Source organism: Perognathus longimembris, chromosome 1 (genome assembly GCF_023159225.1).
Source record: "Perognathus longimembris pacificus isolate PPM17 chromosome 1, ASM2315922v1, whole genome shotgun sequence".
In the NCBI taxonomy this organism is placed as follows: domain Eukaryota; kingdom Metazoa; phylum Chordata; class Mammalia; order Rodentia; family Heteromyidae; genus Perognathus; species Perognathus longimembris.
In genome coordinates this window covers 94,908,469-94,934,065 of record NC_063161.1, presented here as the reverse complement: position 1 = coordinate 94,934,065, position 25,597 = coordinate 94,908,469, and the positions used below count along the sequence as shown (strand labels likewise).

Sequence of the window (25,597 nt, the reverse complement as noted above, 5' to 3'; positions counted from 1 at the left end):
AGGGGATGATTATAGTTTGCTTTGATGTGAACACTGGGTTGGGATAATAACCCCAAAACACCCAGGAAAGTTTTGAATATACATTTGGGTGTCTTGTGCTTGCTAGGAAGATACTCTAATACTTGAGCCATGGCTCCAATCTTTCCTGCTTGAGTTTAAATTTCAGGTAGAGTCTTTTGCACAAGCTGTTCTCAGATTATAACCCTGCTAAGTAGCTGGGATCACAGGAGTATAATATCCATATTCTCCTAATAAGATTGAGTCTCAAAGAGTTTTTCTGCATGTTCTTGGGTGGAACTCCAATCTTCCTGATCTCAGTCTCACATATAGGTAGGCTAACTATGCCCAGCTATTATTGGTTTAACAGGAGTCTAGTGAACTTTTCTGCACAGGCTGGCTTTAAATTGTTTGTTTCCCAATATTAGCATTGTGAGTAGCTAGGATTACAGATAGGAGCCACTAATACTCAGTTCATTAACTGTTTTTAGCCATAGGAATATCTTCAGCCAGGCACCAGTGACTCATACCTGTTATGCTAGCTACTTGAGAAGCCAAGATTGGTGGTATCATGGTGCAAAACTATTTCAGTAAGAAGAAAAGTCTGTGAGATCATTTTCAACACAAAGCTGTACAGCATCATGTATACCTGTTCCTAACATAGATAGGTAGCTAGCAAGACCTTATCCGAAAAACAACCAGCAAAAAAATTCAGTTTTATAGGCATGTTTCAATGAAACAAACACCTGAGTTCAAACCTCAGTACCAGCAAAAATAAATAAATAAATGAGTGTATAATTTAGATTTATGTGAACTAATATACATAACAGTTTTGCTTATTTGCATTAAAACCTGTTTACCATTCATAACACAAGCCAACATATATACTATTCATTGGCAAACTATAAAGAAACAATCAACTATGAATATAAGTATAGTTGAAAAATATTAATTATAATATGCCATGGTTATACAGCACCATAGGTTTTCACACAATAAACACATGATAATTAAAACATAAGCAATCTAATGGTAATCAAGAGTATACTTATAAGTAGTACTTAGTCCTGAGTCTCTTGAACAACAAAATCTACTTTTGAGTGGCACTGAATATAGTTTCTTTATTAGTTGTAGTCTAATGAGGAGAGACTTCAATAGCTAATTAAAGAAAACTTGGCAAGAAAACCATTAAAGTGTTATAAATGAAACAACTGTTGACTAGACAACTGAGAAGGCAGACAGAGAATTAAAAAGTATGATGATAGCAGATCTAGGAAGCGGCTATAAGGAATGGGCTGAAACAACAATGGAGTGAATAAAAATGGCAGGGTAAAGGTAAAACCTGAAGAGCTGAAATTCATATTTGTGCAGAGGGACCAATGATGGTGCTCATCCTAGATGAGCTTACATAGGATGCTAAATCCTATGTAAGAAGTGATGAATCTGGGTCTGTGAGCACTGGGTGAACTGCTGGATTAGATTCACTGAAGGTATGGAAAGACCCTTCAGCTCTTGGAGTGAAAAAAAGTTTCTAAGGTCACACCAGGAAACAAACAGGAAGTATCAGGAAGCCAACAAGAAGTCACAGGAAAGACTTAGCTCCTATTTATAACCCTTATAATGTAAAACTGGGCCAACTGACAAAGAAAATTGTGACTTACAGAGTCAAAGTCTCATTACCACAATATTAAGTATAAAAGAGTGTGTTTGAAATTGAGACAATGGCTTAATATCTGAAACTATTATCCAAACATTGATTTCTACAATACATGTCCACTTACAGCCATGTAGTTTGTTTTTGATTTTTTTCTTTGAGTTATGCACTCTATTTTTGTAGTCCTAGAAACAGTGAGAAATCAAACTCCTTTGAAGTTCTCTTCAAAGGGATTTTCTTTCACCAAATATATTTCAGGTTGAATTTTATCAATTGAAGTGTTGAGCTTAATTAACAGATTAGGTTACTTTTGAGAAATAGATTTTTTTTTTCATTTCATTTTCCCCTTTTTCTCTTGAGACAAAACTAATTTAAAAATTTTAAGGGCACTTCAAAGACAGCTTCACATTTAATTTATTCTCCTTATTGAAAAATAAAGCCTTTAAATGAAGAGAAACAAGGTACATGAGGGAAAAAGGAAAGAGGAAATATCTTGATTGATCTGCAACTATTATTTTCATATATTTCTTAGTTGTGAAAGCTTAAGGCTGAGGATATAAAAGGACAAGTTTGTTTCAGGACCTCAGAATGAAAACAGTATTGTTTAAAGTTATAATAATTCTAGTAATCCTAAATCAATGTTCCAATTCTTATAGGATTTTGCATTGATTGTATATACCTAAGCTGAGCAAAATGGAGAGTATCTAACATTAGTCTTTTTTAAGTTTTGAAGTCAAGCAAAGCTTAATCTTATAGGTTTGTTTGGGTTTTCTTTTAAAGAGAGGAAGAAGAAGAAATTGACCAGGAAGAATTGGAAAGATTGAAGGCAGAGTTAGATGAGAAGAGACAAATGATTGCTACTGTCAAATGTAAACCTTGGAAAATGGAGAAGAAAATTGAAGTTCTCAAGTATGTTGTTTCTTTTCATAATGTAGGAACTTTCCCTGATAATGATCTAATAAAATTTCCCAGAATTACCTGTATATATTCTGCCACATATATTCTATATATGGTAGAAAACACTATGTATGCATTATTTAGATAAGTCACTTACTATATATACATATACACACATATTGTCTTTTCCCTGGTCAGGATCTCTAAACCTCTGTGGTTACTTTCAATCACTTGTTTCTTAACTTGAGCTTTCCATACATTAGCTTGTTGATTACCATCTCCCTGAAAGAGAAAATGTATTTAAACTTTGTTAGTTAATGTGTTTGCACACTGTTTTTTCACTTTAGGGTCCTAGGCTCAAATGATTTTTTTTCATGTGATGATCTCCTGAAAACAGAGGGAGGATGTTAAGCCGATAGTCCAGCAAATAGGATTCCAAATAAGGGTTATGCTAATAGTAATTCCCTGGTAATATATCACTGACCCAGTTTCAGTCTGATGCAAACTGGTAATGTAGGTGCAAATATGCCCAGAGCAGACAGATTTATACACTTCTCATATGCAAAATCAAATGAGCATGCTTTTGGGAGGATGGGAGCAGATTCACCTATGAGGATCATACTATATCTGCCTTGATGGTTGGGGGTGGCAGGATGTAACAAAAGGGAACCTGTGTCTCCCAATTTTGAAAAAAATACTGCTTTTCCACAACTTTTATTTTGAAAATAGATAGTGTGAAGATTCCAGATCTTCCTCCCTGAAACCTATCTAATTAATAATTCTGTTAAAATAGTAGTAGGATATGTTTGTTTTAGGTGATGAATAAGAGAAGTGAAGTAGCTGTTAAGATAGTTTACTCTAGAATCATGGCTCTGTAAGCGTTTATATTAATTTAGTTAAGTTATATGTAAGTTAGTTCACTTTGATGATTACCTCATATCTTTATGAAAAATAAAGAAAGATGCTATTCAAGATCTACTCTCTGTTTTGGGATATAGCCATCATTTAAAAACCTCACATCTGTAATCCTAGCTGAATTCAGGAGGCTGAAACGTGAGAAGTGTAGTTCAAAGCCAGCTTACACAAGATAATCTTTGAGACTCTGATACCAAATTAACCACCAAAAATCCAGAAGTAGTGCTGGGCTCAAGTGGTAGAGTGCTAACTGGGAGCAAAATAAGCTCAAGGACAACAACATTGCACAGTCGTTATCTAGAAACGCCTTGTGCATGAACATATGTACTATGAATAAAGACAACGACAAGCAGATTCCCTTGTTTGAGGAATCTATTTGTGGGGGGAAGCTTGTATTTGTGTGTCTGCTTGTATAATAATAATTATCATTATTTTAATAAGTAGTTGTACGAAGGTGTTTCAGTTCTACATGTCAAGTTATAAGTACAATGCATCTTGTTCAATGTCACTTCTTTCATTACTTATTCCTATCTTTCTCCATCCCATTCCTAACCTCAACCTGACTGTTTTCTTGAAATACTTTTCCTTTAATGAAATGATAATGATATTAACTTATAGATTTAGAAATATCGGTAACTGAAAAATAAAAATTTGGCAGCCCTATGTTGGTACATAAATATATTTTGAAATATGAATGGACCATAAAATACCCAAACCTGGGATCGCTGTTGATTATATTTTAGAAAGTGCTAACATGAATTTTCTAATGACAAAATTGAGGAATAATGGCTAGGAGTAGTGTGAAAGGATGGAAACAAAATTCTTTTGACTATGTCTTCCTTCTATAGATAGATATAGGCTTCAAACATGGATGTGAATCTCAGATCACCCATTTAAATTGCTGTGCAAAACTGAATGAAATGTGTAGTGCTTCTGACCTTTGATTTCTTCTGAAAAAATACGTATAGGGTTGTTTGGGAATCTTAAAATGATATAAGTCATATAAAACACTTAGCATATTATTAGATCATTATGGGTAGCTGGGAAAGACAATTGCAATTATTATGTCCCCTCAGAACAGGTTCAATGATGCTTCATGACCTACAGTGTGACAGGAGGGATGGAGAGAGCTTTAGGGCCTGGCAGAGACCAAACCAAGCTAGAGGTAGACCCTAGGAGCCTTGAGGAATTGTGGCACATTGGTCACAGTCTGGATTAGATTTCTGATTTTGAGATTCAAACTAAAGGAAATACAAGGTCAGACTCCTCTTAAGCCCTCTGATTTGTATCTTTAGGGTAGACTTCTGGCAGATTCCTGGACTGGACTCAAAGGACTAAAGAGTCTTTGAAGTATGGGAAATTGGAAATTGGTCTGAAAAGAAAGAGAACACAGAGTCCTAGTCCTAGGACAAAACTTGAGAATAGGAGCCTGCAGCTCAGCTCAGTCTAAAACATGGGTATTTCTTATTTGGCCCAACTATCTTTTTGTTCTTTTTTCTAAATGCTTTTTATTTGCTTTGTGGCAAAATATATATTAATACAATTGTCCATTTAAAATATTTAAGATTTACCTACTCATAGGATATTTTGTGCCAATTTTTTAAATGTAGGTTTTATATTTTGAGAATTCCTATGTTTGGGTTCCATATCCCTGCAGCTGGTGCTATAAGAACTGTCTCTGTAAATGAGAAGCTCACTCTTCACTTTGAATAGTTCTCAAAGAGTCCACATACCTTGTTTCTTCTGCTGGACTGGACTTTGTAGGCATTCAAACTTGCTGCCTCTCACCAGGGCAGTGATGGGGCAAGCCAGCCATGTCACCAAGTCAATGATACAGAACAACAAATCCAAACTCAGCTCATAGAATGGAAGAACAAATTCAGGCCCAGAGAAGAAACCAAGATGGCTGCTCACCTGTAGGCAGGCCTCACTTTGGTAATTTTCCATGATCTGTCGACCTGGTTTTTCCTTTCTGGCCTTTCAATTCTCTGCACAGCAGGAGCCAGCAGCCCTGGGCTCTGTGGTGCTCTTTGTTTTCAGGCTCTGAGATGAAGTTTTGAATACAAAAGCACCTGACCTGTCTTTCTTTGTACGTTTTTCCAAATACTGTATTGAGCTTCTCCCCCATGGATTTCAATCACAGCTTCTGAGTGAGCAGTCAGTAAGGTTATAGTGTGTACTGGGAACACTCCTAAAGCATGAGAATCGGCCAGTGTTCTCTCCACCTTTTGTGTCTTTCAGAGTAGTCTGCTCTGAGAATGTGTTTCTAAGCATTGTGTTATTCCCAGAATTAGCTGCCAGTCTTCAGTTTTACTAAGTCTATAGAATCCAAGACATTAGGTTCAATATTGTTAGAAAAGAAGTTTAAATCACAAGTTTGGATTTGTGTCTGGTCTCTGGAAAACTTGTGACATTCTGTAAGTATTTTTTTCGTGCTGAAGATTGACCTGAGGGTGTTGCACTTACTAGACAAGCACTTTGCTACTGAGCTACATCCCAGCCCAACTTGTTGAATTTTAAAAACAAATTTTAAACGCAGTGTTCCAAGATATAAAGATATAAAGCCTTGGGAGTGGCAGTTTATAGTTCTGAGGTTAAAGAGATTTAGGTAATGGTGCTATTTGTTTGCTTATTTGTTTGTGCCAGTTCTGGGGCTTGAACTCAGGGCCTCATGCCCTCCCTTGGCTTTTTTGCTCAATGTTAGTGCTCTAAAACCTGTGCCACAGCTCCACTTCTGGCTTTTTGTTGGTTAATCAAAAATAAGAGTCTCATGGACTTTCATATATATATGCAATATATCAATATTATATTAATATATAATATAATGCATATAACATATATTATATATATAATAAAACATTGACCACTAGGAACATGAACATCACCAGTGTATAAGGGCAAATGATGCTTAATGGAGCCTGAGATGCAGCTCTGTGCTAATAGTGGAGCACTTGTCTAGTATGTCTGAGACCTTGGGGGTATTAATCACTATAGCACTGCAAAAAATATAACAAGCTACAAGATGCCTAACTATTCTCACATAGGTAAAGAAGGTCTAGGTAATGGTTGCAAATCCAAATGCACTCCCAAACATGGCTCAAAAACCAGATCTCAGCATTGTTTTAAGCAAAGGATTTGACTTTCTAGAGCTGAGAGGAAGCTACCTCCTTCCTTTCCATTGTCATTGAAGAATAGTGCTCATCTCTGTTTGATTTAATGTCTACATGTACAGCTTCACACATGCAGTATATATAGCCTTGAGTGTAGTAATTAGGAATTTAGTAGCTCAAAGGACCAGTGACTCAGATTTTAACGTTTGACTCTAAGTAAAAAGTCACTGGTATAAATTGGGATTGAGAGCCTCTCTGTTCAGCCTTAAAGAACAGAAAAAAAAAAAATTAAGTACCACTCTGTTTCACGTACTTTACCAAATAGGGGTGTGTGTGTGTGTATTACAAGCAGAGAGTAAAACAGCTTTTTTTCTCCCACTATCTGTAGTTCCTTCCTCCCTCTTCCCTCCCTCCTTCTTTCTTTTGTTACCTAACTTTAAAATACCCACCAGTGAAGCTATTAATTATATGTTCTTAAGTTGCTCATGGCTTTTGCTCAGAAGTTGGCTGACGCTTCACCTGATAACGTGAAGAGATGAGATTTCACACAAGAAGTTTTTATGACTGTGTACAACCCGCCAGCATTGACTTCAGTTATTTTGAATCTTGATATTTTATTTTCGTGCCAACACTGGGGCTTGAACTCTCACTTGGGCTCTGCACTCACGGCAGACACCCTACCACTCAAGCTATGCCTCCTGTTCTGATTTTTTGTTTAATTGGAGGTAAGAGTCTCTCAGATGTATCTACTCAGGCTAAATTTGAAGATAATTCTCAGATCCCAGCCTCCTGAATAGCTAGGATTATAGGCCTGAACCAGTGCCGCTAGACTCATTTTTGAGTATTTTTAACCAGTAGCTAACCCAAGTATAAGCCTTTACTTCTGAAGGCTTACAGTAGCATCATTTGAGTTACAGTGTTTTCTGTTTTTATCTGAAGACTGGAGAGACAACAGACAATCTGTATATCAAAATATAATACTGACATCTACTTTTCTGCTTTTATTAAATCTATATCAATTGTTTCTTAACACCTTTGTCTTGAGTTTCTTCACTAAGAACAAAAAGGGTACAATGACATAGAATTGTTGAAGAATTTAATCAAAAGATATAAAACATTTAAAATAGTGCCTGGCATATAGTAATCTTTGAATGCATGTTACTTATTATTTTAAAACCATCATGTCACTTTTCCTTTTCCAAGAATATTATTATAACTTTATACATAAGGAAACAAAAAGATTAGTGATTCTGAATGATTGGTTTGGCATTGTGTTACATTTTTAAATTGTGTGTAAATCTTCCTTTCAGAATAGATTTTGAACTATAAAGGACCTGGAAAGTACCTTTGGCTCATTTGCCGAGAATCTTACAGATTACTTTGCACATCAAAAACACTTGATGAATGGTTCCTGTGTAGGTGACAATATTAGTGTCATTTTTGTTGTTGGACACTCATTTCCAAAATAACAGGATCATTAACATGATGTTTAAAGGATGTTTAAGGGCTGGGATGACCAGCTCAATAAAGGCTAATAATGGGCGGCATAAAAGCAGTCTTTAATGTCTAGTGTTTGCCAATTGGTGTAGTGTAGATGCTACATTGTAAATAATTATTTATCTTTTATTTATTTGTTTGAGACAAGGTCTTACACTGTAGTTCAGGCCAGACAGGACAGTCCATTAGACGCTTATCACTAAATAGCCACCAGAAAACCAGAAGTAGTGCTGTGGATCAAATTGGTAGAGTGCTAGCCTTGAGTAGAGGGGCTCAGGTAGCACTCAGGCCCTGAGTTCAAGCCCCACAATGGATTAAAAAAAACACAAGAAAAAAACCAAACAAACACAAAAGGATGAGCATATATGTAAATTCAAGGATGTTTCCTAAAATTTTTGCTGATTGGTGGTAACAATAATAAATAAATAGAAAATTCTAATGTTTCCTTTCTAATAGATAAAGGCATGGCTTACTGTCATCTATTGTTCTTTAGTAATTTTTTTATTTTGTTTGGGGTGTGTGTGTACATTGTGTGTTGTGTATGGTACCAGGGCCTCGGCATGGTACTTCCTTGCTCCATCTCTGACCCACATCTAGCCCACCACAGTGTAATCTAATGTATATAACAGTATAGGACATCCACTGAACCCCTTTTCTCAGCTTGCCAGAGCATGCTACTTGCCAACAAGTTTTACTCAATAATAAATTACTAAACTTACACTCTTCTGCATTTTAGCTACCAGTAACAGCTAATTTTCACCATTTTATTAGACTATAAATATAATGTTATTTTTGAAAGGTGATTGAAAGGAAAAATGCATTAATTATCACTTATGATTATCCAGGAATGTTTTTGAATAAATTTGACATACTACATTAGCAGTAGAAGGAAGCAAATGCGTGCTTGATGGAAAAATTAACAATAGTTAGAGAAATTTGTCCTTGAGGTTTTGGGAAGATGTCATCCATCTTAGGTTAGTTATTTATTGTTAAGATAATCCTCTTCTTTATGTAGTTTCTAAACATTATATATATGTGTGAATATATATATATATCTATATATGTATATATACAATTAAGGAATGATAAATGATGTAGTATTTTGAAGGGAGTAGTTGTAATTAAGTGTGTTACGATAGCATGAAAATGGTGAGTCTATTAAAATGCACATATGTTTGGAGTATGTTTTAGTAACATAATTAATTAGAAGTCAGTAAGAAAAGCAGTGGTGTTGATATTTTTGTAATACATATGCATACATTTAAATATATACTTGTATATGTGCATATGTATATATACAATTATGTATATACATAGGCACTGAGATATCTACAAAACGGAAAAAAATAATTTTTATACTTTGTGCATAAACTGGTATTCTCTTCGTTTTCTGTACTGAGGTCTGAACTTAGGGACACCTGATTGCTTAGGGAAATGTTCTACTCCTAAACTACATGTCTAGCCATGATTTACACTGGTGAATTTTGAAGTAGGCTCTTGCTTCTTGCCAGGGTCATTTTTTGTTTGTTTGTTTGGTTTTGTTTTTGTAGGTCATAGGGCTTGAGCTCTGGGACTGGGTACTGTCCCTGAGCTCTTCAGCTCAAGGCTAGCTCTCTACCACTTGAGCCATTGCCACTTCTGGTTGTTAATTGGAGATAAGAGTTTCATGGATGTTCCTTCTTCTTTTTTTTTTTTTGCCAGTCCTGGGGCTTGGACTCAGAGCCTGAGCACTGTCCCTGGCTTCTTTTTGCTCAAGGCTAGCACTCTGCCACTTGAGCCACAGCGCCACTTCTGGCCATTTTTTGTATATGTGGTGCTGGGGAATCGAATCCAGGGCCTCATGTATATGAGGCAGGCACTCTTGCCACTAGGCCATATCCCCAGCCCAGGATTTTCCTTCTTGCTTTGAACCATCATCCTCAGATCTCAGCCTCCAGAGTAGCTAGGATTACAGGCGTGAGCCATCATTGTCGCCCAGCCCTAGGTCTTTATCTGGACCTTGATTCTCGTTGTTTACACTTTCTACAGTAGCTAGGAGAATAGCATGCACCATCACAACTAGATTCTTATATTCACTTGAAAACTTTGATACCTGGCCTACCCTGGAGCACACTTCTCCTGATCCTAGCCATCCACACAGGTGGTTTAGCAGGCATTCACGACTGTGTTCATCTACTGGTTCAGAAGGGAGTCTTGCAAACATTTGGACTACGCTGGCTTCTAAATGTGATTCTTCTGGTCTCAGCCTCCCCCTATGTCAGCTCTATGGGTTGAGCTAGGTTTGAAAGGACACCGGAATTTTGAGATTTAAGTCGATTTAAGTCCGATTATTTGCAGCAATGCTTGACTTGCCATAAATTTAAATAAATTGTAAATTTCCTGCTCTTCATGAGTCAAAAGGGAGAACACACAATTCCAATAGAAAAGGCAAAGTTTCTGTCAGAACAATTTGCACTTAGCATTCTTAAATCTGCACAGTTTCAAAAACTTCATACTACTTAGGATTCTGTAAAGGGTACACATATGAAGAGGTATGCATTATGTAAAAACAGAGTTAACAAACTTCTAAAGCAGCATGTTTTTCTCACTTAGAAGCAGCACCTTGAGAATTCCTCTGCTTCCTACTATTCATAATTTATTAAAAGGTCTTTTCTTTGAGTGCACATGAGCCAAGCAAAATGAACACATTATGTTTACTGAGCCTACATGGCCTTGCAAAGAATTTAATTGTTAATGTATCTAAGTGTATAGATAATGTGTGTGCAACTCATGGTAGAAATACTTGCTTTGTTAGAGAAATTCCTGCAGACTCGATGCCTGGAATGGCTTTCTCTGCCTACGCAAATTCTTCAAGTCCCATAATATCAGTGTAACTATTATCTACAATGTGTTCAATGTCTTCAAATATTCTTAAAGCTTCCATTGTCCTTTTCTTTCTCTCTAAGGTGCTAGGGTGCTTTACACTGCTGTATGGCAGTCCTTTTTTTTTTTTGGTGGAGTTTAAATGGCATAATATGATCTATACATTCATTGCTCCTAAACACTGAATATAATTTTAAGAACCCAAAACACACTTTAGTAAGTGCTATGGAAATTATGACCAAATAAAAGGGAAAGTGAAAAATGATAGAAATACACTCATCTGTGTCTTGACTAGAATATTTGAAGGGTTCTTCTTAGAGTTAGGTACAATATCCATACAATTTCTGCTATGTTTAACTACTTCTGAAAATAATGTCATTGTGAGTGGGAGAGGAAACACTACCATTTTCAGGTCTTTGGTGATTAAGAACTTTTTGCTTGTTTTGTTTTTACATGCAGCCTCCAAGGATCATCAAGAGGATTTTTGTTTGTTTTTAGTAAATAATACAGCCAGCTAGGTGATTTAAGCCTATAATCGTAGCTCCACAGGATGATGAGATCTGAGGATTTCAGTTCAAAGTCAGCTTGGGTATGAAAGTCTATAAGACTCTTATTTCCAATTAATCACAGATGCCAAAAAAATCCCCAAACAAACAAAAACCCAGAAGTAGAACTGTGTGGCTCAAGTGGTAGCTTTGGGCATTAGCCTTGAGCTAAATAAGTTTTAATAGCAGACTGGGGAGCTTCTGAATATATACAGACATGGCCTAGTACCTTATAGCCTCCCATACTGCCTCTCCTTCAGTAGTAGTACTGGTATTCTGCGCTAAATATAGTCATAAAAACAAAAGGCAACCAAATAAATAAAACATACAATCCTGTTAATAAAACTTACAAAGGATTTCTAATGAGAGATTTATACATTTGCATCATGTAGCATGTTAAACCAAGAAAGAATTCATTATGGTAATTTGGTTACACAATATGTAAGAGGTGGAAAAACTCATTTTCCTTTCATTTTAGGTTTCTTGGCTGAGGATCTGTAAGTTAGACTAATGAAAAACAGATTAGCCAGGGGAAAAACAGGTAGAAATTTATTACCGTGGGCATGGTGCTTGTACAGAACAGGCAGTGATGATTAATTTGTTAGAGTGGCTTCAAGCTGGGCTTACATAGAATCCTAAGAGAAGAACAATACATTTTAAGAAAAATAACAAGACAAAGCCAAAAGAACCTTTGAGGCTTTCTGTACTGGGCAAATACTTGGGGTAAACAAATGGAAGATAAATGCTGGTGAATAGAGTTTGCAATAGAGTTTCTTCTGGTACTTCCCGCCACCTTTTTTTTTTTTTTTTTTTTTTGACTGATTGTTTTTGATGGAGAGGGTTGATAGGAACCCCTTTATAAATGTCTATCCTGCTTTCAGGTAAATAGGAATGCCTTATAAATTTCCTTCAGTTCAAAGTAAGCCATAGATAATATTTTTGGCACATATTTTGACTTTTTAAAGAAATTATTATATGGCATCATACATAAGTGACATTTTCAGAGATGCTGTATTCTGTCATCCCTCAGTTGTCACTAATAGTACAATCTTCGATTTTTTTTGTCCTTTAACGAAGGAAAGCCAGTTTGTGCTATGTTCAATATTTAAAACTTAGCAGAAGATTTTTAGTATGATCTTCTCTTCAATGCTACTGTAACATAAAGGATGTTTGTTTAATTCCATAAATTACCTTATTTTATTTATATTATATTTAAGTGGTTGTACAAAGGAGTTAGTTGCCAGAGCTCTTTTGCTCCAGGCCAGTGTTCTGCTGCCTGAGCCACAGCTCCACGTCCTGTATAACGTACTTTTAAAAGCATAAATTGAATTTTCAGTAGAGATGGTACAGAGTAGAATTAGGAAATAATTAGTGAGCAGAGAAAGAATCTAGTTTTTGTTTGTTGTTGTTTTTGTTTTTAATATATTAAACCCCTGAAGCCCAGTTCTTTAGTTAGTTTGTTTCCCCCACTTAATATATCTAAAATTACCTTGGGATGCCTGACTGACCTTCAGGGTGTGATTAAAATGTGTTTTAGTTTTTATTTGACATTTAAGCCAGCCATGAAAATTAACACTGTTTAGAGCCCCAGGGACCAAAGAAGGTATCCTAAGTCTGAAATATTTCCAAGGGTAGGGACTTTGAGTTGAATACAAATTTGGCTTGCTCAAGTTGGGATTCAGCTATTCACCAGTCTCAAGTTCTGGCTTTAATATAGTAGCTCCATGCACAGCATTGGAGCTAGTGAAACAATTGCCTTAAGTATCCTTTATAAACCAGGTGCTGGTGGCTCACGCCTGTAATCCTAGTTACTCAGGAGGCTGAGATTTGAAGGATCAAGGTTCAGCCAGCCCAGCAGGAAAGTCTGTGAGACTTTTATTTCCAGTTAACCACCAGAAAATCAGAAGTAGCTCAAGTGATAGAGTGGTAGCCTTGAGCTGAAATGCTCAGGGACAGTGCCCAGGCTCAGAGTTCAAACTCTACAATTGACAAAAAGAAAAAGGAGGAGGAAGAGAGGGAGGAGAAGGAGGAGGAGGAGGAGGAGCAGGAGGAGGAGGAGGAGGAGGAGGAGGAGGAGGAATTCTTTATAAATACTGATTACTGTAATGTTTGCTAATATCAAAATTTTTGGAAGCCTTGGTAGCCTACATACATGTCATCTGTGAATAATATTATCTAAAAGGAAATATATTTATATATATATACATATATATTATACAAATACAAGCCAAGAGGTTAAATGCATGTGCAACTTATTTTTGCTTCTTTACCAAGTAAGATAAAAGCTGCACTAGGGATATAAAAATAAAGTTATTTACAAAGACAATTAACATATTTTGGAATATGTATAGTACTGGCATTCAGAGGGGATATGAAAACAATTATATGTGATAGAGTGGGTTATTTTAGTGCAACCCTCTGACAGTTGCTTGATCTCTTAAATTTAGTACTCCAAGAAATTTTGTTTCTGACTTGTTGCACATTGGAGTGAAATTGGAAACTTACAAAAATTGGTACTCATATCATACTCCTCGAGATTATGACTTAAGTGATTTAGCATGGAGAAGACTTAAACTTTCTAATTTTTTTTATAAGACTGCGGTGATTTGAAGGTACCAGCAGTCAGTAGCCCAGTCTCAATTGTTATCCAGTCATTCGGCCTTCTCACTGTGTTAGTTCCATTAGAAGTGTTGAAATTCGCTTTGGTAACATGGCAACACATGCTAGTAACCACTAGGAAACTAGAACAAAAACTAACCTATTAGCACAACTGTTCTTAATGATAAGTACTATTTTTTATGCTTTCGCTGTTTATCATATTCTAAGCCAAATAGCTATATACTTGCTGCCCATTTCAGTATAGGAAAGCCTTCCAGAGTAGCTACATGATCACCCCCAATTTTATAGATGAACCTACTGGGCATTATAACCATTGAAAGTACTGCCATCAGCAACCCTTTAAACAGCACATGCTTTAAATCAGTACAAGATAATTTAATTTTGCCTGACTAATTATGGAGTTCTGTATATACTAGCATAGCTTTTTACCTGTATATGTAATTGATTATATATATATATATATATACACACATATATGCATACACATGCATATATATGCAGCTTTTTTACCTATATACATATATACATATACACATATACACACATAGGTATTTTTTGCTTGTGTTGAGTATCAAATTATGAACTAATTATGGAGTTTTGTAAATATTAGCATAGCTTTCACCTGCCTATATAATAGCTTAAATATATATGTATATATGCAGCTTTTTACACACACACACACACACACACACACACACACACTGGTATTCTTTTGCTTGTGCTAGTTATCAAACCCAGGATCTCAGACTTGGTAGGCATTCTACAACCAAGGCACATCCCTAGTGTAGCTTGGTAATTTCTGTGTCTTTCTGTTATTCAGCAATATATCAGGAGAAATTAGAGTTCTTTAGGCTATAGGTTAATTCTTTTTATTATTGGCAGTATCAGTAAAAAGAGACTTTTTATTCTTCTAATTTCTTTACTGGGAGAAATGTTCATGAATACACGTTTTGATTATAGTTGCTTTTTATAGTTGCTCTAAACACCAGTTTTGACATGGTTTCTGTTTATTTCTGAGCAATAAATAGGTTGCTCAATTATTGTATCAAATTGAAAACATGAGGAGAGGAAAGTCAGCTTAACCTAACACAGAGAGGAACGTGTTTCCTGGGATGAGAATGTGTCAGAGGCAGTATGTCCTAACTCTTCTGTGCAGTCAGGCTTGTATCATATGTTATGGGTAAATTATCTATTTTGTAAGTTACGCCAAAGCATTCTCCTTCATTTAACTGTGAAAGCATTCTTGAAAGCCCACGGAACTTTATTATTCTAATTACCAACACAAGAGGTTGATAAATGAATGATGAGTCCAGGTATTATTGTCATTAAATAGACCTCACTCAATTATTTATCCCCAGAGCTGGGGTTACAGCTCCAAGAGCAGTGCACATTGTGCCAGGCTTGTTTGAGGTCTGAGACCCAGAGACCAGATTACAATGTTGGCAGGAAGTTCAAGGGGATGACACACATTTTTTTCAGTCTAATTTTTGAATGGTGTGGGGCCCATAGATATTCAAAGTTTAGCCACAAAAGGTCTGTTTCATTTTAGCCATGGAATAAAGTCTCTTTAAATGGATAAATAGACATGAGTGGAAAAGTGGATTTACTACAGGACAAAACATAGATGTTTTCTTGCTTTGTAGTTTTTGAGTGACTCTGTAATTTATTTTCTTGCTTTCTGGTATTTGTCATGGGTTTTAGTGTGAAGTGTACTGAGTAATATTAATCTCCATATTGTGCAATTTCTTTTTGTAACTTCTTTCTAGTTGTACAGAAGATGTCTTCTGGTTAAGAAATTTGCTATCAGGGAAACTGGGACTTGGTAATGTGTATTTCTTTTCACTCTGAAAGTAAATGTCTGTTTTTATTTAAACCACAAAGCCTATGGTTATTTGGTCTATCAGTATTAACTGGAGCACAGTTGCTTTTAGTTGCTGTCTGTTCTGTGAAAATTACTTTAAAATAGAGTTGTCATGGACTTTTCTTTTCTGATAAGCTGAAGATCATATGCTGTACTTAGTAGAAAGGAGCATATGAATTTCTCTGTCATAATATGAAAGACAATTCAATTCTGAGGATGGCTCTTCAGGTATAATGTTGTGGAAGTTTCATGGACCTAGGAATGCTCAAAGCCTCTCCACTGAAGATATACATAAAAGCCTTAATAAAACACAACCTAAACCTTAAACGATGAAAGACTGGTGAATAATTTTTGTGTACATAATTACTAAATATCCATGACAATAGTATGTTATGGTCCACAATGATTCAAAAGCAACACTCACCTACAGGTTTGGCTAACACCAGGGAAAATGATGCTTCTTCATCCACCTATGGAATAAAATAAAAACAAAAAGGTTAGGGGCCAGGTTTCAAGTGGTAGAATGCTTGCTTAGTATGCATAAGGAGATAGATTCAATTCCTAGTTCAAAAATAATGCCCATTTTGAACATGAAGACAAAGAAAAAAATCATTTTCCTCATTTTTTAAAACCCCATTTGCTTTGTAGTATGACTTTTCTGCTTTAAGCCATACTTGCCTTTATGGGATTAAATACCGAGGCCATAAATGTATTCTATGTCAGTGTGTCCTAAACTAACTCTCATTTTTATAAAAGATTTTTAAGGGAAGGAAAGTATTTTAAAAATAAACATTCTAATTGCCAGGATCCAAAATAAACTTAAACTTTAACTAGATTTAACTTTACATGTAGCAGACATGAGAAAGACTAGGATTCTCTATTTTTTTTTTTTTTTTTGGCCAGTCCTGGGCCTTGGACTCAGGGCCTGAGCACTGTCCCTGGCTTCTTCCCGCTCAAGGCTAGCACTCTGCCACTTGAGCCACAGCGCCGCTTCTGGCCGTTTTCTGTATATGTGGTGCTGGGGAATCGAACCTAGGGCCTCAGGTATCCGAGGCAGGCACTCTTGCCACTAGGCTATATCCCCAGCCGGATTCTCTATTTTTGACACTTAGCATAAATTCCTTATTTTTTGATGGCTCTAGATGACTAATATTGGGGACTAAAATACCTTGCTCTTCTTTGCTAGAATTGAAAATTTAAACATGCAGTAGAAGTTTCTAGTCTACTAATTGCAACCCACTTCTTCCTGCCTCTTACTCAGATTTCTTTCCTCAGGGAAGCAAAAAAATTTGTGAGTGAAAACGAAGGGGCTCTTGGGAAAGGACAAGGAAAAAAGTGGTTTGCATTTAAGATGATGATGGCCAAGGTAGGTATTTTCACAAATTGGTCTGGAGTCTAGTTATATTGACTCCCCAAAAGACAGAACACTGTGTTTAGAACAAGAACAAAAAACCCCAAACCTCTTGTATGCACAGACACATAAGTATATATGCAGTGAATCTGCATATTAAAATTCGTGGAGAGGCAATTAAAAATCAACTGTAGAGAAAAGAAAAATTTAAAAATTAAGTTGATGTACACCAACAGACAGACTTGCATGATTTTATCAGGTCCAAAATGCAAAAGACTGTGTGCCCTGAGCTCTAGAAGCTAAGGGATTCTGGTCAAGGTTTCTTTCTCAGAATGCCTACATGTAGTAGGGCCAAAAAACTTGGTCTTGTCATGAGCATCAGCTATATGTTGGATAGAAAATAAGAAAACATAAATGAAGTGCAGGTAGAAATACAGATTGAGGAAATAAAGAAAAGAAACTAACAATTATATGCACTTATATGTACTTACTATGTGGCAAGCCAGGAACAGAATTGTTGTATTAAGCTATATTTAGTTCCCCTATAATAAAAGATGATGCACAGGTGTAATTCATTGTTTAGAAGTGATATATATCAACTATAAGTGAGATATAATCTATGAAGGTAAAGTTTTATGACTGAAGTGCATAGACCTCAATTTCCATATATATTTTATATATTTGTATTCACACATAATAAATTAATGTTGTTTGCTACTTACAGATTAAACAAGTAGAGTCATAGCCTTTATATTTTTTCAATTCTTTGTCCTATGATTAGCACCATGAGATTCAACTAGTAAACAGGAATTAAAGTCCATTTTATTGATCTGTTGTATTTCTTTGGTTGCCATAATTAGTTCAGTTATTTATTTTGTTATAAGTGGACATTTTGACCATTTCATCTTGTAGCCACTTCAGTGAATTTCAGACTTATATTATTATTTAGGCCCTATTTTGCTATCAACCTATTTTGCTGTCAACCACCTCCCCTCCTCCCCTCTAACCCCACTTGCACACCCCCTGCCCAGGATAATATACACCTATACACATTACCCCATTCCCATTCTTCCTAGTGGTCCCCTTTATGATGGATAATGCAACATTGTGGAGATTAAAGGAAGAAATACCTATTGTAAAACTAATTTATTAGCCTTATCATGATCTCCTGTAATACTGTGCCTTTCCATTTAGATGATTGCTTTGCCTTCTCAGAATGTTATAGAACTAAGTGAGCATCTTGAATTGAAATGACCTAGAGCCTTCCAGGCAGGAACTGTATCTCATTTATATTTCATCATTTACTCCATGAAGTGAATATTAGTTAAACATAGGGTATGTTCTAATTCCTATTTTCTTACTGCTTGGTAGCAGATATTTTTGAGCAGTCAGCATTTTCTCTAAAACAGGGGGCAATATATATATATATGTATATATATACATATATACATATATATATATATATTTTTTTGACCAGTCCTGGGGCTTGGACTCAGGGCCTGAGCAATGTCCCTGGCTTTTTGCTCAAGGTTAGCACTCTGCCACTTGAGCCACGGTGCCACTTCTGGCCATTTTCTATATATGTGGTGCTGGGGAATCGAATCCAGGGCTTCATGTATATGAGGCAAGCTCTCTTGCCACTAGGCCATATTCCCAGCCTCAATACATATTCTTTTTTTTTTTTTTTTTTTTTTTGGCCAGTCCTGGGGCTTGGACTCAGGGCCTGAGCACTGTCCCTGGCTTCTTTTTGCTCAAGGCTAGCACTCTGCCACTTGAGCCACAGCGCCACTTCTGGCCATTTTCTGTATATGTGGTGCTGGGGAATCGAACCCAGGGCCTCATGTATATGAGACAGGCACTCTTGCCACTAGGCCGTATCCCCAGCCCTCAATACATATTCTTGAACAATGTTTTTTGAAGTAGTGTTGCTTCAACTGACCCAAAACTTGGAATCCTACTTTGTAATTCTCTTTCTTCAATCTCCCAACTATCTGGGATTACAAGTTTGAACCACCATGCCTGGCAATAAACAGGATTTTGAATTAGGTTAGTCTGAGGATGGTGGAAAATATGTAGGCATATGAAACTTACTCATTTCTATTTTCACGAAAAAGTAATATTGGTGACAGAAATATCTCAAAACTCATGGTTATGTCTTTTTGTGATATGGATAAATGTCTTGACAAATCAAGAGATTGAGCTTGGCTGTTTTACTTCCTTTCCAGAAATGGGCCAAATTTCTCCGTGATTTTGAGAACTTCAAAGCTGCTTGTGTTCCATGGGAAAACAAAATCAAGGCAATTGAAAGTAAGTGCTCATCTTATTCCAAGATACAAGGAAAGCTGTTCTGGATAGATAACTCAGGAGCTTATCAGTTACCTTTCTCAGTTTCTGGACTTTGGACTAAAGGAACAAACAAACAAGCAAACAAAAACATAAAATGAAAAACACAACCCTCCCAAAAAAAACCTCAGTTATTCTTTTTTTGTTACTGAGAAATTCTGTCTTTTAGTTAGTTGTCTGTTCTTGTGACAAAATGCCAAAAACAATCAACTTATAAGTAGCAAAGGTTTATTTTTTCTCATTTTCAAAGCTTTTCCATCCATGATTGCTGGCTCTTCTTGCTTTGGGCAAACATGAGGGTTAGGAGATTTGCACATTCCCCAAATGGTTCTATTCTAGGAAATAAAGAAACATTTAACCATAAAAGAAAAGAAAAGACATCATGAAACCATCAGGATTCAGTACTATAGCTGAAATATGTTACTCTGAGAAGGAGTGAGGAATAGAAGACCCTGTAGAACTTTAAGATCGTGGTCAAATAAATGTGGATAGAATTTTGGATTTTGTTCTTGGTTTGTTAAAGATTAGCTGTTTGATTTTGAACCAATTGTTTGTGGGCTTTTGTTTATAAACTTGAGAGTTGATGGGTTGAATCTTGATCTGTATGAGGTGTATCCTGAGAAATCTGTAGAGCTACTAAAAAATTCCTTCATTTAGCTAAGTTCTTCCTCCAATATATTTGAACAGCCAAACTAGAAAATGATGAAAATGTGTGTTATTTTACTTTCCTTATGTAACTTATTATTTGAGTGGGTTCTCTTACCTTCTTCGCTGTTAATAATTCTTTCCTTCATTTGTGAATAATTGATCCTTATTTTCTGTTTATCAACCATGACCACAAACATCATTTATGAAGTACTACCATGAACCAAATATTCTATGGATTTTATTAAATGTGCAATGCATACATTTACTTCTCTAAAGTCTAGTCCTGGCTAAATAACTGTCTTGGAATAGCTAGTAGTGGATAGAAATAGTTTGTCTGGGTTCAAGCCTATGTAGCTTTTGGCTATATTGAAGATTTCTAAGCATTTAAAGCATGCTTTGTATTTGTACCAGCTCATTGGTATTAGTCATTCACGTTTCCTTGATAAATGTTCTTACTTGGGGAATGAGTTCCTATTGTCTCAAATGTTTACACTGTGTGTGTGTGTGTGTGTGTGTGTGTGTGTGTGTGTGTGTGTGTGTCCTGGGACTTGAATTCAGGGCCTGCGCATAGCTCTGAGCTTTTACACTCAAGAATAGTGTTCTTTCGCTTGAGCTACAGCCCCACTTCTGGCTTTTTGGTGGTTAACTGGAAATAACCACCAGTGTTATTTCTTGCCTGGACTGACTTGAAACTATGATCCTCAGGTCTCAGCCACCTGACTAGCTAGGATTATGTGTAGCTCAAGAGTTTATATTTTTAATGAGTTATTTCATAATATATTTCATACTTCATTATGATTAAAATGTACTAAAATATCAGTGACAATCGTAAGTAGATAACATCTTTTGGACCATCATGCTAGGTAGAAAGTATGAAATATGTTGAGGAACAGAGTCATTGGAGTGGAATGGTCATTATTTAGGAACCATTCTGCCAGAGCTAGGAAAGCACAAATTTTGATGGTCTTTGAAGCTGAAATGAATGGAAAATGAAAAGCAATGGGACATAGAATGAGTTTTTAAAGGGTTGAGCCTTTTTATTTCCCATTGCTCTATCCTCTGGATAATCTTTTTTAACTTCTGGGTCTCTCTTTCTACATTTAAGGCTTCATATGGTTCTAGAAGATTGATTATGTACTATACAAAGTCATTTTTAGGCTTAAAATTTATGATATTATAAATTTATCATCAGTTTTAGATGTATAGTTAAAATTTTTCTACTTTTTAGGGAAAATTATTGAAAAATTTTCAGGGAAAACAAATTCATACTGATAGTATATATAATTAATCACTTCTTAAATTATTTTCAAAATAAAATTAGATAAATGTGTCTTATATGTAAGATACATCTAATTATAAAACTTGTATTAATACCTTAAAATGGCCATTGAACTCATATAAAGGTTCAGAAAAAGCATATTCAAGTTGAATTCCATAATCATTTTAGATATAACTAATCTTTAGAATGGTCTTGGCATTATTGGTTAATTACCTGAATGAATGCTCTCTGAAAGATGCCCATGTCCTAGATATGTTTTTAAGCACTGTTGCTGTTGTTTTAGAGAGGCAAAGTTCTGATTTCATTAATTATGTATCCAAATGTGTTAATTTGTATATGTTGGATGGGGAATACAGGTCATAAAATATAAACCCTGAGCAGAGAAAATTATTATGTATTGTGGTAAATGGTATGTTCCAAAGAGAGGCACCAGTACCTCACTCATATTCATCTACTTCACATGCCTATACTTTCTACCCAATTTGTAAGTTAATACTTAGAAAATATTTTTAGTAGAGCCTCAACTGACTAGTCTTCACTGATTTTACCAAAGACATGACTAATAATTGGAATGATGAGAAGAGTTCAAGCCCGAGTCTGAAACTCATGCCATTACCATGGTGTTTGCAGTAAGATATGGATCCTTTAACTAACGTGGATCAGAAATTCACCCGACAGCTCGTGATTTTTCTTCCATTAAAAATATCATTCCTGATTCCTGCCACTGAATATACTGTGAACTCTACATCCCCTCGAAATGCCAGGAGGTATTGATGCAGGCCTTGTAAAGGAGTCAGAGCCAAATGCAAGCCACACCCTCATTGCAACCCCTTTTAACCATACTGCAATGTGTATTTTGTCAGAAAAAAATCCCTTAAAAACTGCAATGTGGGGCACACCTGGAAGTCAACTAGCTGGCCCTGCCTGTTTCTCAGTCTTGGGGCCACGTGTGGCTAAGATGGCGGCGCCTATCAACAACACGAAGCTGCTACAAGTGTCTTTGGTTATAATCTGGAGGCAGTTCTGTGGGCTGTGACACCCCAGCTCTTGCAGCCTTGATTGATAGCTCATGCCTCCCCTTACAGTTCCTAGATAGGTGCACACCCCTCCCCTTCCTGCTGATCTTAGACCTGATTGGCTCCTGTGCCTTATATTAGTGGCACGTACTTCCCCAATAAACGAGATCTTGTGTTGACTTGACTCCCATGCCAGTCTGATTGTCCTCCAGTGAGGGAGGGCTGGGTGTGGGCAGTGTGCTGACCCTTCTCCTTTCTTGGCTTGTCCAGTCGGGGCATGCCTTCCCCGTCTCTCCTGCGGGTTGGGAGAGTGCGAGGCGGGGGGCTAAAAACCCGGACACTGCAATACTGACATTACTATTTACTTTCAGTGAATAATTGAATGTCTTTCAAAATGAAGGTAAAATACAATCCCCCACCCCCCACCAAAAAAAAATGATGTGACTGATTTATTTTTCAGGCTTCAGATAGCTTCAGATAGGCAATCCAGGGCACAGAGCTTAAGTCTCGTGTTTGGATCCTGACCCAGGGCCTCCAGGAGATGCAAATCAAAGTTGTCCCATTTAACTTTCCACCTCTAGACTCATTGGTTAAAAATTGTGCTTCATATTCTAGCTTAATGTAATGGTACTTATGTTATACTCATACAGCAGGTCATTTATTTGGTCTTTCCCAATTCAGAAACACCCATACTTATCTGCTGGTCCTATTACGTATATGTTCAAAAGGAAATTATATATCAAATTACATTGTCTGAATAATAAATAACCAGAGGCAGAGATAAACGTTAATCTTAATTTGACAGAAACACAAAAAAACTCATGACACGAATATGCCTATACTTAATTCTCACTTTAACACATATCAAAGACTTAACACATTAATAATTTATCACAGCATTACTTATCAGTTGGATTACAGAGAAAAAGAATTGGCTATTTTAGGTACTGTTTAAGTTGTGATTTTGAGTAGTGTTAGCTGTCTGATGGATTATCTAACAATATCCTTTCAGACATGCACACATTTATTCCATATTTATTTGGTCCATAATATTGTTTAAAATATGATCTATAATTTTACCTGAAGAGGCTGTAAGATAGTGGTTAATAGTGAACTAGTTTTAAATTTAAAGACCTGTAGATGAAGGCTGCTTGATCTAGAACCTTGGTTCCATTTTTTTTTTAACCAACTATGTAACTCATAGTCCTAAGCTTTTATAAAATGGGAGCAAAAGAGTTCCCACTTGATAGGGATCTGATGATGCTTAAATAAGTGAATGCACAGATATCAAATAGATGTCTGAAGCAGATTTATTATGAGAAAGCTATTAACTTATGGTTCTGCCAACTGCTATGTTTAAGATCTGATTGCTGAATTGTAGAGTGGGATTGGCACCACCTAAGCTCACCAGATTCCAGTAGCAGCAAATTGGGTGCTGGTACATTTCTTAGTACACCTCACTGACTGTTCAGATATTCTGGCTATTAATTATTACCAGTCATTTTTTTATTGAAGTATGTCAGTGTTATTTGAGACACATAAGCCAAATTATCTGTCTCATCTCTTATGTCCTCAGCTAAACTGCACAGAAGTTTTTCTTGTCACTGAACACTAGCTTTGGTCTACAACCTCCTGTAGGATAGAACTGCTAGAATAAATGGGACATTTGTGTTGATACAGGGTAAGGTCCCCTGGAGCTTTGATGCCAACTGGTGGGTTCATTTTATCTGGTTTGAATTGTTTGTTTTCTCTTGCCCTTTCCTCTCTGCCACTGCAGTTCCAATGTGGACAGAACACTGCCCTCTGGGTTTCTTAGTCTGTCTGAGCGGTTTCTGAGTCTTTTCTAAAATCATTGTATAGTTCTTATGAAATCTACTTCACTAAAATTCATTTTCTTTACATTTAGGTTTCTGTAAAGGATATACTTTCTTTTTTTCAATTTTGTTGTTATTGTAAAGTTGATGTACAGAGGGTGACAGTTACATAACTTGGGAAATGAGTTCATTTTTTTCTGAACAGTGTCACCTCTTCCCTCATTTTCTCCCAGATTTTCCCTCCTGGCCCCCTCCCCCACAAATTATATAGTTCATTTTCAAGTAGTATCTAGTGAGTATCACTTCTGCAGTTGTCCACTCTTTGTCCTGCCATTTTTTGTTCTCCCCATTTACTCTCTCCCAAATAGATAAACTTACATACAAGACAAAAGGTACAGAAATTTTAAAAAAAAGTGACAAAGGAGAAAAAGAAATCAAGAAGCAAAGTAACATAAAACCTCTTGTTTCCATTTCTTGGAGTTGATTTTGATAAACATTTTATATGATCATATCAGCTATCGAACCTTTGTGATCTTCTCCTAAGAATATCCTCCTTTGGTCACATTGTAAAAATTAGATAAATGGGGTTGCAACTGAAGAGCTTCTGCATGGCAAAGGACATAGCTAACAAGATAAATAGAAAGCTCACAGAATGGAAAAAGATGGTTTACCAGTTATGCATCAGACAAGGGCCTCATACCTAAAATATACTCCTCAAAGAAACAACAACTCAGTTAATAAATGCGCTAAAAACTTAAAAAGAGAATTCTCAGAAGAAGTTAGAATGGCCAATAGACACATGAAGAAATGTTGAACATCTCTGGCCATAAATAAAATGCAAATCCAAAGAGCATTGAGATTTCACCTCACCCTAGTTACAGTGTTTATTATCAAGAAAACTAACAATAACAGATACTGGTAGGGATGTGGCCAAAAGATAACTTTAATACAGTATTGGTGGGAGTATAAATTTGTTTAACCACTCTGGAAAGAAGTATGGAAGTTTCTTAAAACACTAAACATAGAGCTTCCCTATGACCCAGAAATTTTACTCTTGAGCATTTATCCAATAGACTGAAAACAAGGCCACACAATCTATTAGCACAACGATGTTCATTGTAGCATTGTTTACCATAGCCAAGACATGGAATCGGCCCAGATGCCCCTCCGTGGACGAGTGAATCAAGAA

The 25,597-nt window shown here is 36.2% G+C and overlaps 1 protein-coding gene across 1 annotated transcript in view; it reads left to right on the top strand.

Moving 5' to 3' along the window:
• Positions 1 to 25,597, top strand: part of Tmc1 (transmembrane channel like 1) — a 136,207-nt gene that overhangs the window by 46,628 nt on the left and 63,982 nt on the right. The window contains exons 6-8 of the mRNA XM_048351722.1: positions 2,432 to 2,560; positions 17,233 to 17,323; positions 19,534 to 19,615. Coding sequence (XP_048207679.1) covers positions 2,432 to 2,560; positions 17,233 to 17,323; positions 19,534 to 19,615 — 302 coding nt within the window. The remainder of the gene's footprint in view (positions 1 to 2,431; positions 2,561 to 17,232; positions 17,324 to 19,533; positions 19,616 to 25,597) is intronic.